We start from the raw sequence: 14,312 nt of genomic DNA on the forward strand, positions 1-14,312 counted from the left end.
TTTCCATTATTCTTTATATATATATATATAGAATTTTGAATGTTAGGGAAAAAATTTGCGTACGTCAAGGGGTACGCATCTCTGCGTACTTAATAGTGTACATGGAAGTTACATCAGAGTTAGGGGGTTATAACCTGTTGTACCTCCCGTGTAACCTCCTGTTGTGTAAATCCCGTGTAACCGTGTAACTCCGCTGTAACAATTATACATGCTTGTAACTCCTATGTAACTCTCGTGTACATGCTTGTAACTCCCATATAACTCTCGTGTACACTATCATGTACGCAGAGATGCGTACACGTAAGCAAATTTTTTCCGAATGTTAGATATGCAAATATATAAGAATTGTTTGGTATGTATGTAAACAGGGCTCCTTCCGAACGGCAATTTCGAGCAGGGCCCCAACTCCACGGAACTAAACGGCACCGTAATCCGCAGCCGCCGCGCCATCCCCCAATGGGAAGTCTCCGGCTTCGTGGAATACATCCCCTCCGGCCACAAACAAGGCGACATGCTCCTCGTCGTCCCCGAAGGCTCTTACGCCGTCCGCCTCGGCAACGACGCCTTCATCCGCCAATCCCTCCTCCTAACCCCCTCCCTCCGCTACTCCCTCACCTTCTGCGCCGCCCGCACCTGCGCTCAGTCTGAACACCTCAACATCTCCCTCACCCCTTACTCCGGCCTCGTCCCCATCCAAACCACCTACAGCAGCAGCGGCTGGGATTCCTACGCATGGGCCTTTCTCGCCCAACAATCCCCCGTCGATCTCGTCATCCACAACCCCGGCCTCGAGGATGATCCCGCTTGCGGTCCCCTCATCGACGCCGTCGCCATTCGCGAGCTCTATCCCCCCCGACCCACCAACAAAAATCTTCTGAAAAATCCCGGTTTTGAAGAAGGTCCCTTTTTCCTCCCCAATTCCAGCTACGGAATCATAATACCGCCCAACATCGAGGACGACCACTCCCCTCTCCCCGCGTGGAAAATCGTGTCGCTTAAGGCGGTGAAGTATATCGATGCCGCGCATTTCGCGGTGGCGGAGGGGCGGAGGGCGGTGGAGCTGGTGGCGGGGCGGGAGAGCGCGATTGCGCAGACGGTGAGGACGGTGGTTGGGCGAAAGTATGCGCTTACGTTTGCGGTCGGCGACGCGGGGGATGGGTGTGTTGGGAGCATGGCTGTTGAGGCGTTTGCGGCGAGGGAGACAGTGAAGATACCGTACGAGTCGAAAGGGAATGGCGGGCACAAGCGGGCGGTGTTAAAGTTTAGTGCTGTGGGTGAGAGGACTAATGTCGTGTTTCAGAGCTCATTCTATCACATGAGAAGCGACGGCGCGCTGTGTGGGCCGGTGGTTGATGATGTGCTCCTTGTTAGCGTGCGGTCGGTGCCGGCGAGTGCGAGTGCTCGCCGCTGGCTTTGGTAAAAATATTACATGTGGAGAAGTTAGATGTGAATTAGTGGTATCGAGATAATATCATCAATTCACACATGCGAATGCTGCACGTAATATTCATTTCTGACTTTGAGGACGAGACTTCGAGTAATGGTTTAGCTATAAAACCATTGATAAAAAAATTAAGGACATATAAATAAAATCACGAACTTATGGGGATTTTTTTTAGGGTTGAATGGTGAATGCGTGTGGAAATTTTATGGTGGCTAAAATATTGCTCTAAAAATATATATTGATTAAAATTTTAGTTAACATGTTGAGCTGCTGGCATGCTGTTTGTGGCTACTGTATGTGTAATGGGCCTCGTGATTAAAATTGATGGTCATGACATTTTATTTATAACATTTAGTATTTATTTGTGTAGAATTGTGAAGAAGCAGTGGAGTTCTGCAGCTTGCTGTGATTTGAATATGGTGGAATCTATTGTCTTCGTATTGTGTAAACGTTATGTGATAATTGTAGCAGGCAGACGGCTAAATGTCTTGGACTGAAGTAGTGATCGATTGTGAGGAAGTGTAGTTTTCTCAAACAGATAGTTTAGCTAATCGTAGGTATGAATTCCATGATAGAAAGCATGAATTTTGTATTAAATTGGGCATTTATTTCTTTAATGGCTATTTGCATGTTGAGGATTACTTTGGATTTGGAACAAGATGTGGAAAACATTTTCGAATATATGTGAATTCCAGTTTATAAACAAGGCAAATATGTGAGAGTGCGAGTTAAAAGGCAATTGCACGGTGGTTGTAGCTTTGACAATAAGAACGGGTAATATCAAATGTTGGTTCAGAAATGAATCATTTCTGCGGATTGATTTGGAACAAATATTATAATTGATTTGGAACAAATATTATAAGTGCAATATGAACATTGTTCATAGGGTAATTGAACAATCAACAATTACACCGAGCGATTTTATCAGCTGGGTGTTCCTGAACATAAAAAATGTTATTCGAAAATAATAAGAAAATGAAAAAATTTCACACAACAACAATCAAATAAAAAAAAATTACATGATTTGGCGTTAAGTTGATTCGCCTATTTCCACGGGAATATAAATCTCACTAGCATCAGATGAGGAGAAAGAAAAAGACTAAGGGTACAATTTAGCACTTCTCACCATTATTCCCCCGTGAACCCTAAGTCCCTTTAATAGAGGAGGTGGTGTAAATAAGGTAAACGAATAACAAAAAATGATAAAGCTGAACAACATAATTGGTTGGTGAAATCAGGAAAAAGTTGCATACAATTTTTTCCAATATCCTTTTATAATATCTTTATGGTAACTATTAAAGCAAGTATTATTGAGTATTACTATTAAGCAAGTAAAAGGAAAGTAATAAATGTATTTCGGTCTAATCCATCCTTCGACTACACCAGATTCCCCTTCGCTTCAGAAGAACTCATCTCAAGTTCTTAAATGGCAATGACATCTGGAGGATGCTATACGTATATATGTGTGATATTGAATTTTGGTGAAATATTTCAATTTCGGGGGTAAGGAAATGATATTGGCATTATCGTTGATTATTTAAGCAATTGGAAATTAGCCCAGTTTGTGTGGCTGTAATTTAAAATAAGTGTCGGTTAGAAATCATTTTTTACGCAGATGGACCATGATTAAATATCCAACCTTAAATTCTTTGAAGCGCCATTTAGTATTAGCCAATGATTTACATACTTGGTTACTTTGAGAAAGCTTATCTTTGACATCATGAATCATTGTGGTGAAATTGGTAACCATCGATTCAACAGTTTTATTGCGAGCTTGAGGGAGGATCATAGGGTCGATAGTATGATTGGGAGCCTTGGTATAAACTGAACTGAATGGAGCCCTATCTGTTGTTCGGTTTGGCACGGAATTATATGCAAATTCTGCTCGACTAAGTATTTCATCCCATTGCTTGTGAGTTTCACCAACTAAACAATAAATCATGTTATTAAGAGTCCTATTAACGACCTCTGTTTGGTTGTCAGTTTGATGATGGTAAGTTGAACTCATTCTAAGTTCTATATGTAATCTTTTCCACAATTCCCACCAAAAGTAACTCATGGATTTAACATCATGAGCCGATGCAAAACTTCAGGTAATCTTTGGAGACAACAAATATTCAAGAAGAATAGTCATGCAATATTAAGAGCATCGAAGGTCCTCTTATAAGGAACAAAATGGGTCATTTTAGAAAAGCGATCGACCACTACCATTACAGAATTAAAATCTCTTTTAATTTTCGGAAGTCCCAAAACAGAATACAAACTCAAATCTTCTCAAATCATTTCAGGAACCGATCATGACATACACAAACCAGTATTTTGAACATTACTTTTGTAAGTCTGATAAGTGACACATTTTCGATAAATTGATTTACATCTCTTTTTAATTTTGGCCAGAAAAAAACGAGTCGTCAATATAACGATAGTTTTGTCATGACCGGTATGTGTTGCCAACCCTCCAGCATGCATGTCTTGAACTAAATGAGTGCAAAGAGAAGTGTTTGAAATACATAATTGGTTACCTTAAAAAGATAACCTTGCTTAACAAAATAATTTACAATCGGAGCTTAAACATGCAACTTTCTCATAATCCGATGTAAGGATTGACAAAGTCTGTATCGGTAGCATTTTAATATTTGATAGCTTCTAACCCAGCAATCGAGGTATGTAAGGAGACCAACAAATTGACTTTGTAGTTAAGAGCATCAACTACTTTCTTACTTCAACCAATTTTATGTTTTATTAAAACATAAAATTGAATTTTTGTAGAAAGACAACCCACCGCACATGCACTCAATTGAGTGTCTTTTGAGATTGCAGAAATTGTAGGGATTTATGATCACTAAATAAAACAAACTCTTGGTGAACCTGATAGTGTTACCCAATGCTTGGGAGCTCTCACCATTGCATACAATTCATGCTCATATGTAGACCACTATTGTTGAGTGCTACTTAGTTTTTCACTGAAATATTTAATGGGCTTATTTTCTTGAGATAGAACTACACCAATGCCAATAACATAAGCATCTACTTCAACAAGAAAAGGTTTGTCAAAATCCGAAACATCTAGAATAGGAGCATTACACAAAACGGTCTTAATATTGTCAAAACTTGCTTGTTCTTCTGATTCCCGCAAGAAAGTCTTGCTTTTCAAATAGTCGGCAATCAAAGCTATCAATGTGTTGAAATCTTTGATGAATCTTTCTATAAAAATTAGTTAATCCGTGAAACCTTCAAACTTCAAACATATAGTTAGGAGTGGGCGAAGGCAGAATAATCGTTATTTTGTCGAGATCAATTTTATTACCCATGGAACTAACAAACCCAGAAAATGAACACTAGTTATGTCAAATTTACATTTGGATAGATTGAGAATATAACTTCTCTTGGCATGAGGTATTAAAAAGTTGAGTAAGATGTTGTATGTGTTCATGTAAGGATGAACTGTACACTAAGATATCATTGAAATATACAACATAAGATTGTACGAGGAAATGTTTTAAAACCTCATTCATGAGATGCATAAAAATACTAGGAGCATTGCACAGTCCAAATGGCATAACTCGTCATTCATAAATTCTGCACGAGTTTTAAAGGTAGTCTTCCATTCATCACAAGGTCAGATCTGAATTTGATGGTACCTACTTAGTAGGTTCAATTTGGACAAAAATTTAGCTACACATAATTTTTCCTAGAGGCCTTCTAACTGAGGCATAGGAAAATGAATTTAGTTGTAATTTTATTGATGACTAGTCGATGCACATTCGCCACTTTCCATTATTCTTTGGTACAATTAATGTCAGCACGGCACATGGACTCAAACTATGCCTAATATATTGTTTCTGCAGTAAATCATCGACCATCTCTTATAATATTTGTTTTTTCTTTGGGCCTAATTTGTAGTGGGGTAAATTCGGTAATGTGGAGCCCGGAAGGAAGTCCTATTTGGTGCTAAATGGTGTGCATTGGAGGTAATGAATTTGGTAAATCAGCTGGAGTTAAATCAGAGAATTGTTCGACTAAAATAGGCGGTTTGTTTGACACTTCTTTGGTTATTGGCTATTGTTCGGTACACAGGATTGCATACATTTGAGCTTCCAATTTATAGTCTTGCATTAATTAGTTCCCTGACACGAAAATAAAATCTACTGAATCAGAAGGGATAACTTCCACATTGATGTTGGCTGATAAAAAACTCAATTTTTTGTCATTCCTTTCAATAATATAAGCACTACATCGGCTGTCATACCACACCCCTCATCAAATTGCCAAAGAAGGCCCAAGATAAAATGGTATACATCTATGTCTATTACATCACAAAGAATTTCAAAATGATATGATTTTCCAATAGAGAATGAAACCTCGCACATTTCGGTAATCGACACTTCAATTCCTTTCTTCACCTAACTAATTTTATACTATTGAGGATGCTTTGTAGTCTTTAGTTAAAGAGCTTTAACAACCTTTAATGAAACAATATTTTTCAGTAAAACCATTATCAATGATAAGTTCACATACGTTACCTCCAATGGTTCATTGTCTCCTGAATATAGAATGCCTTTGAGTACAATTATTACGGCTAGGAGCGAGCAATACTTTTTCTAAGTTGCAGGAAATAAATTCTCCTTTACCGGCTTGTAAATCCTCCACATCTTCCGACACAATTGACAACCCATAGCTGCCCTCTATGTCATGTTCTCCTTCTAGCACTTGAAGTTGTCTTCGAGTTGGACATTCATAGATTTATGCTCGGGTTGGAGAGACCTGAAGCATTTTCCTGGAGTTAATCTTTGATATGTGTTGTCACGATTATAATTGGTTCTTAAATTGAATCTGGATTCTATCAAGTTGGGTTGGTTGGGACAGTTTTGACCCTGAAGAACATTTTGTTTGAGAGGTAGCACTCCCCGATTTTGTTCCACATTGAAGTCGATGGATCCATGATGGAAATATTAAGGTTCATGTTGTCAAGGTTGTTGAATTTCTGCTTTACAAGCAAAGTTAACAGCCTGTGACTGCGACCAAACAAAACTCTTTTAGATTTTTCTTGAATTGATTCTTTCAAGCCACCGATACATCGAGCAATCAATTGTTAGATCTGTTTCATTCATGTTTTTTATGGCATAGCCTATAAAATTCTTTCGTAAAGGCACTTACATTTCGATCACCTTGCATACATCTCTGATATTGTAGATATAGAATTTGCTCCTAATCTGTGGCAAGAAAATGACCTCGCAATAATTATTTCATACCAGACCAGCTTTGAACCTTCCTACGCCCTTCTCGTTTGCAGGTATAAACTAATTGGATCCACAACGCCCCTGCTCCCTCTTTCAATCGATAGGCGACGTATTTGACTTGTCTCTCCGGCAAAATGTCCATGCATTCAAAGAATGCTTTTACTTCTTGTTCTCAACCCAAATAGTCTTCAATATGTAAATGTCCTTCAAAATAGGGTATATCTAATTTTATCTTGAATTCTCCTTGCATCTGATTCCAAGATCTTCTTCGGATAGGATGATTTCCCTATGTTTGATTCTAACTGTCGGAGTCGGATTCCATGACTTCGGCTTGCGTCGCGAATTTTGGCCCTTGTCGACTTCGACATTAGGGAAGGCCGACTCAGATTGTTGAAAACGTCGCCGATCTGGATTCATTGGATTGAAATTTCTCATCGTCGGTACAACTGCCAAGCTTATCAGTGTGTTTGCCGGTGGGAAGAGATCTCCGCTCCATAGATTTTGAAACTCTGATCGCATCTCCATTGCGAACGGTAGGAAACCGTGCTTGATCGTCTCCACCTTTCTGGTAAGGGTAGCGAGCACAGCTCGCATAGTTTCCCAATCACTTACATAGTCATCGACGGGATGTTTACTGGATTCAGCCATGTCTCTGATACCAAAACGGTGTAAACAGAGACACAAAGCCTTCTTATCAGAGATTGAAGATAATTAACTGGCCTGGACAAATCAATCAAACCGCACCAACCAATTGTGGAAGTATTTGACAAGTTCTCAAAACTACCCACCAATATTTTTAAAGGCATAAGCCCTAAGGTGTCGGGCTTAAGCTTCATAATATAAAAAAATAAGAAATATAAATATTAAATGGCAAAAAAATAAATTATTTGTGCTTAATAAAAAAAAATTATTAAGAGACTTTTCATAATATCAGCAAAAATATATCATAAAAGTAAAACACATATAAAAATAGGTAAACATATAAAATAAGCAAGATGGCCCCAAAAATGTGGATAAAACAAAATAACAGCTCGAGTTTTTATATATTTTATCTTTTTTGCATATTGACTAGAACACAAAGCTTCTGAGGGGAACATTGACTGAAGTGGTTGTTTCTTCTTATGAATGCTTTGAAGGGTAGAATATCTAATCGTGTGACGATTGGATGAATGAGTTCTCTCTATATTGTAAAAGATCTCATCAAGTCAAAAACCCATGTGTACTCACAAGTGAATATAACAACATGTTTTGCTTTTGTAAGTGTGTTTTCGTGAATCTCTAACTTTTCGATATCTTCTAGCATTAGGTCATTAAAATGTGCTGCGTAATGAATCCAATAAATATGTTGTTTTTTCTCCATTATCTTTTTACTCGCATTTAAATAACTTGATCCATTATCTATTATAATTTGTACCACATTTTTTTTTTCTAACTTCTTCAATCATGTCATCTAAATAAGTGAATAGTAACTCACTATTTTTTATAGCATTTGAAGCATCCAAAGATTTAAGGAAAAAAAGAAGTCTCAGCTTGATTGTTCACAAGAAAATTAATCATAGTTTTACTTTTTCCATCTGTACACCTGTCTGAAATAATTGAGTAGTCATATTCACTCCATGTCTTCTTATGCTCATCTAACATCACATTGATTATAGAAAACTCATCTTTGAATATCCAAGTTCTTAATTCATGCATTGTAAGCGGAGTAAAATCAAGTCCAAAATTAGCAACTACTTCAAACATAGATAAAAAATATGGGTCATTGGCAATAATAAAAGTCAATCCAGCTGAGTAGCAGAATCTGCCAATTGCCCTGCATACTTCTTTTCTTTTATCGTTTTTTTTTTCTACTTGGAATTTAGAGAAGAATTCCTTGCTTGAATTGTCGTGAAAAAATCTCTGCGACCTCTAACTCTACGTTGTCTCTAGGAGGAGTCAAATAATGATGAATTGGTATCATTTTGATCTTCACCAGTATATGTTGCAATACTTAAAATGTCACATAATACACTGTCACATTGTGATTTGACTTTCGCATCTTCTTCTAATTCTTTCTTGCTTCTCACTTGAACTTTAGCAGGGATTTAGTGCATGCTTTAATGCATTCATTTGTGTCGGCAGGATGTTGTTTTATCCTATTTATTGTTCCACCACACCCTTGATTGCAAAACAAACATATGAAATATTTTTCATTAGGAAAACTTGTTGGATATTGCCATGCAAAGTTCATCTTACTAGTACGACAACTACCGGCCACACAATTCTCCAATTCCATTACATGTTAGTAAAAGACCTTACACATTAAAAAAAAGGAGGAGATCAAATCCACCTCTATCAAATTACAAACATGAAAAAAAATTGTGGTTTACTTCAAACATGAAAAAAACTGACAAAATTGCCGTTCACTGTAGGTAGAAGTCTAGCAAATTTTTAACCTGGAAAACTAAATCTATGGTTTACTGTATCTGCAGTGAGTGAAATCACTGTAACTAGATAAACTCACTGTAGCTACAGTGTAATATAATACAAATTGTAAAACAATATAAACATTTAACTAAGTGAATCGGGATGAGATTGTGGGAGAGCGACAGGGCTGCGGGAAAGAAGCAGGAACTATGGCTGAGGGATGCGAGCGTGATCTACCATCCCGCCGGAGAGGAAGCTGGGGGTTCGCGTGGGAGGGACAAAGCAGAAGCTGGGAGGGATCTTCTACCTGCTTGGCGGCGAGATCGTCTGCTAGACGCTCCTTCGTGCAGGACGAAGTAGACGGTATGATAGCCTGCTGCAGGAGGGACGAAGCAAATGACGACGAGATCTTCTACTACTCTGCCTACGAGGGAGGAAGTAGATGTTGCGGGAGATCGACTGCATGCAGGAGACCTTGAATCGACGTGAATTGGGCAAGTTTGCAGAATTAGGAATTTCCCTTTATATTTGATTAATAGGTGGGGCATAAGCCCTGTGACATGCAAATTGCGCTCCAGATGTTTTTGGGTGCATGCCCTGTGAGCTTGATGCTCCCTCATAGGCTTGGGGGCGAGTGGGTTTACACACAAATGAACGGGCAAATAGAAGTGGTAAAGCACACCTCAGGAGACATTTGACATTGCTAAGAGCTAGATCATCTAAATTAGTGGGTCAAAGTCGGTCAAGTTGAATTTACATGTAATTCCATTCTAAATTAATCCCCTGATAGGTGTCCTTTCACCCTTGTCTATACTAAGCCTCCAAATCTCACACTTGATCCCACAGTTTTATTGAAATGAAAAAGCACCTTAACTGGAGAAGTGGCCACTATTGCTACCAAACATTTACAAGAGGTTCACTCTAAGTTGTTGGAGTCTAACGCTATGCACAAACAAAAGGCAAATATTCATAAGAGATGGAAGATGTTTGAATCAGGTGATGGTGCGGCTGATTCACCCCAGGCACATAATCAAAATTAAGTCACATGAAATTTGATTTGTCCCATATGGCTCAACAAATTAATGACAGTGCATATGTTATAAACTAACCACCACACTTGACTTTTTCCTCCACATTCAATCTATCCAATATCTATGCTTATCTTCCATCCAAAGAAATTCCACCCAATTTGCATTAAGCCTGAATCTTTATAAAACAGGGGAGGATTGATGCAGAACAACATAGCTCCAACTGGACTCCAGAACATTTCACCACTATTACTACTTTCTGTTATTATTTTTTTCCATTTGATGTGTACAAAATTTCTTCTATGCAGTACAAACAGATTTTATTCAATAACACAGTAGGGTTGTAAACGAGCCGAGCTTGAGCGAGCTCAGGCTGGGCTCGCGTTCGGCTCGTTCGAAATAGCTCGTGTTCGAAATTGGCTCATGTTCGAAATCGACTCGTGAACAGCGTGTTCGTGTTCGGCTCGATTTAGGCTCGTTAAAATTAAACTGAAAAAAAAAAAATAAGTGTATTTGAACTTGAATCAAATGAATGCAAATGAAAGTGCATAACCACATTACCAAACAAACAATTGTGATTTAAATCGAGATATGAATATATATAATATGTTATTATATAAATAAATGTATGTAACATATTATTATTATTATTATTTTATTTCAAGCTAAATACGAGCTAAACATGAGCGAACAAAGAGCTGTTCTTGTTCAGCTCGTTCATAATCCGAGCTTTAAAAATTTATTCATGTTCGACTCGTTTACTTTACTAAAGAGCCGAACAGAGCCGAACACGAAGCCAAATTGACAGCTCTATAACACAGAATGGGTATACTTAATAAACATTTATATATATCCACTGTCGCAGGAAAATTGCATAAATCAGTTCACCAATACTTTTAATAATTCTTATCAGCAGTCCACTCAGATAGAACAATATTTCTGAAATGGCCAAAGCGTCTGATATCTTAAGCATTAATAAAATTTAGGTTTAGTTACAATTAAATTTATTCTAGATTAAAAAAAAAAATCTGTTGGCTATGATTTAATCTTATATATAAGATTTATAAAACTAGAGTCAGCATTAAATTATTAGACCAACATGAGCTGTATCAAAAGATTTTTCGCAGTACCAAATGTCTTTCCAGTAGTACAAAAAACGTGCGAAATTGTACAGTTTGTAGTACAGGTTAATGATTTCGGGTCCCGCCATGGCTTTCATGCTAAAAAAAAATATTGCTGTCCTGAGTTCGGATGTAAGATGCATCCGCAGCACAGAAGTGTTAAGATTTGCAAAATGAGATAGAGAAGAAGAGGCAGAAGAGGAGAAAGATGGGAGACAGTGAAAAGTGGCTAGAGTTTCATTTGCATTAAGAAGCACGTATTATATGGGTAAAAGATAAATATATATACAATAAGTAAAAAGACTAAACTACTCTTAAATAGGGTAAAATAAAAGAAATTTAAAGACTATAATATCTAACAACAAGGACTGCGATATACCGAAAGGAATGAAAGAAAAAAAAAATGATTTTTGATGGATCGAAACCGTTGTCTTAGACGTAGATTGCATCGAAGCTCCGGACCTACAATTTATTCCTTCCATTCAGCCTAATGTTATTATGTTAATGCGACAAATGGGAATACAAGCAAATCTACATTTATACATTAATTTGCTCTGAAATTAACATTCAGACCACCCAATTGTTATGCATTTAGTTATTTCATAACAAATTAATTTTTAAATTCTAAGCATCCTAATCTATATTTGAAAGAATGAATCACACCATTTTCAACTTTCCATACATAGGAATGCATGAAAAGTTATCTGTAAATTCTTACATTCATTACAACAAGTAGCAGTCCCTGCCATGTCGATGTGCAAGCGCCCCTCCAACCAAAGCCGGAGCATCACCATAAGCCGCGAAACCATCGTAACTCCGGCGAGCTAGCGGCCGGGGAAGATTCTCCGGCATTATGTTCTCCAGCGAGTTGGCGTGCCAAGGCGGGCACTTCCTCTTGTCGCTCCACCGCTCCGCCGCCGGCACCGCAGCAGCATCGCCGGCATCAGCAGGCAGCACGACAGGCTCTTCGATTGCTGCAGCGGCCCCAATTGTCACAATTGCCGCAGCCGCCGCCGTCAGGGTGCTTCGCCGCCATACCATTTCTCTGCTTCTCGACGGCCTGTAAGGAACAGATTAGCGGGAATCGAATAAATTTGATAGCTTTCGAACAGGAGTGGCTGGAAATCGTGCTTACCAATGGGAGGAAGAAGGAGGCGAAGGGTTTGGGAGAGGGGGAGAGGGAGAGGAGGAGAGCTTGATGCAGGCGTTGATGGAGAAGGCCATGGTCTCGTTTTCTGGTTCCGTTTGTCGGTCGCTGACTGCGGTTCGGTTCTTCGATCGATCGTCTGTGGGGTTTAAGTAGAGGGAGTAGGGGAGGAGTTGTTGGGAGAATCACGGCTGTTGATCACGACACGGACGGTGGATTTAAGCAGAGTGGCAGGTGTGTGGAAAGGAAAAGTTGCTTGTGGTTGACGGGTTAGATTTCAGGTTGAAGCGTGCGGGAAAGACGTATGGACTTGCTCGATTGTGGGAAAGGAAACCGACCCTCCGATGAAAGATGGTGGACAGTGATTGGAAGGAGAAGGAGAAATTTTCATTCGGTGGTGCGGAAAATGTGGAAATTTTGGCTAATTTGAAGATTGCTAGGCTGACACGCCATTGCTGGGCAGCCAACGTGTTGGACTGAGTCCTTCCTTCGGATTGTTCCTCGTTTGATATGTTTTGTTTATTGTTCTCTATCTGCTCGATTTCTTGTTTCTCTTCTGTTTTCTGGAATTGTTTTCATTGCAGTTTTGTTTTGGTTTGTTTATCTAGTTGAATTACAGATTTGTTCATAACTTTCTGTTTTTGATTCTCTGCTTTGCTGATTTGATTGTTTTTTTCAGCATTTTAAGAACTTGTATCAATGATCTTTTCTGTTTAAGATGAGTTGTTTAAAGTTTTGATGATTTCTAGTCATTTATTAAGGTTTGATCATATTTTTTATTATTTATAATCATTTGATTCTGATATTAATGATAACTAGATGAAATTTTAATGTTTATTTGCAAGTAAGTTTTATACACTTTTTCATCTTTCCTTATATTTTATTGTTGTATGTGTGGGTTTTTCTTTAGGTCTTGTTACGTTTTGTGTTTTTAGTTTTCTTTAGTTCTTTACTTTTCTTTCTTTTTTAGTTTTTCTTTATTCTTTGTTTTGCTTCATCTAGTTTTACAGGTACTAGGGGACTTGGCTATCATTGAGGGATTCTTTTTAAGGCTTCTATTGGATGTGTAGACTATTCTTAACTTTGATGTTGTTTGATGTTTGATGCTACTTCCGATTAGTTTTTCATCTTTTTTCTTGGTGTTGCGTAGACTTGGTACTACTTATCCTTCCGTTTTGAAGATAGATTGGTATTTCTCCTTCTGCCTTAGCTTCTCTTATTAGAAGTTGGTTCATTTTTTTAGCAGTTTTGTTTTTGTTTTGTTGTATTTGTGTTCTTATTGTGCTTTTTTTGAGTCATCATATATTGTTGTGATACTTGTGTTGTATTGTGTGTATAAGTGACTTTAATTGTATTTTCTTTAGTTTTAATAAAACTAAATGTGACCCTCATATTTCTCAATGAATAAATAAATAAATAAATATTGGAGATAGATCAAACAATTTAAAACATAACTACAATTTTCATGACATTATTCAAGATATTACATAAACTATGAATTGTCTTTATAGTTAAAATGAGTGTCTCAAAGAGGCTAGAACATAAGAAGTCATTTGCTTAATTTTCTTGTCTAATTCAAAAATATTCCATAGGATTTAGTAGCCCTTTGTTTAACTTCCTTTTAGACTATGATTTAGGCTCCCTAAAATCTTTTATTTAGTTCCTTTTTTTCTTAAAAATTTAATTAGTCCTTCGTCTATCTTCCTTTGAATTCTTAAGCGAACACAAATCATTCAAAACACATTTAGTTAACTCTTTATATACATAAAAAAACCACTATTTTAACTTCTAACTAATGAAATATACCTTTTCATTCATGTTTAAAGTGAAATATATATAAAAATTAAAATTTTAATGTTAGAGATTTGAACACTTAAGAATTGAATCGTATGTCCCCCACCCCACTTATATATATATATATATATA

General features: G+C 37.6%; 2 protein-coding genes across 3 annotated transcripts in view; one reads left to right on the forward strand and one right to left on the reverse strand.

The window, feature by feature from the left end:
• LOC110028539 overlaps positions 1 to 1,587 on the forward strand; it is a 4,725-nt gene extending 3,138 nt beyond the window's left edge. The window contains exon 2 of the mRNA XM_020730436.1: positions 369 to 1,587. Within this exon, the coding sequence (XP_020586095.1) occupies positions 369 to 1,420 (1,052 nt within the window). The 3' untranslated portion in view covers positions 1,421 to 1,587. The remainder of the gene's footprint in view (positions 1 to 368) is intronic.
• Positions 1,588 to 11,200: 9,613 nt separating this feature from the next.
• Positions 11,201 to 12,826, reverse strand: LOC110028560. Of its 2 annotated transcripts, XM_020730461.1 has the most exons (3): positions 12,375 to 12,826; positions 11,958 to 12,299; positions 11,203 to 11,701 (listed from the first exon to the last, which is right to left on the reverse strand). In XM_020730461.1, the coding sequence occupies exons 1-2, from the start codon at positions 12,461 to 12,463 to the stop codon at positions 11,963 to 11,965; spliced, it is 426 nt and encodes a 141-aa protein (XP_020586120.1). In that variant the 5' UTR covers positions 12,464 to 12,826; the 3' UTR covers positions 11,203 to 11,701; positions 11,958 to 11,962. The 2 variants fall into 2 exon arrangements, with proteins under 2 accessions (XP_020586119.1, XP_020586120.1); XM_020730460.1 differs by having other exon boundaries at positions 11,201 to 12,299.
• Between the last annotated feature and the right edge of the window lie 1,486 nt (positions 12,827 to 14,312).

This window comes from Phalaenopsis equestris, unplaced genomic scaffold (assembly GCF_001263595.1).
Source record: "Phalaenopsis equestris unplaced genomic scaffold, ASM126359v1 Scaffold000513, whole genome shotgun sequence".
NCBI classification, from domain to species: Eukaryota; Viridiplantae; Streptophyta; class Magnoliopsida; order Asparagales; family Orchidaceae; genus Phalaenopsis; species Phalaenopsis equestris.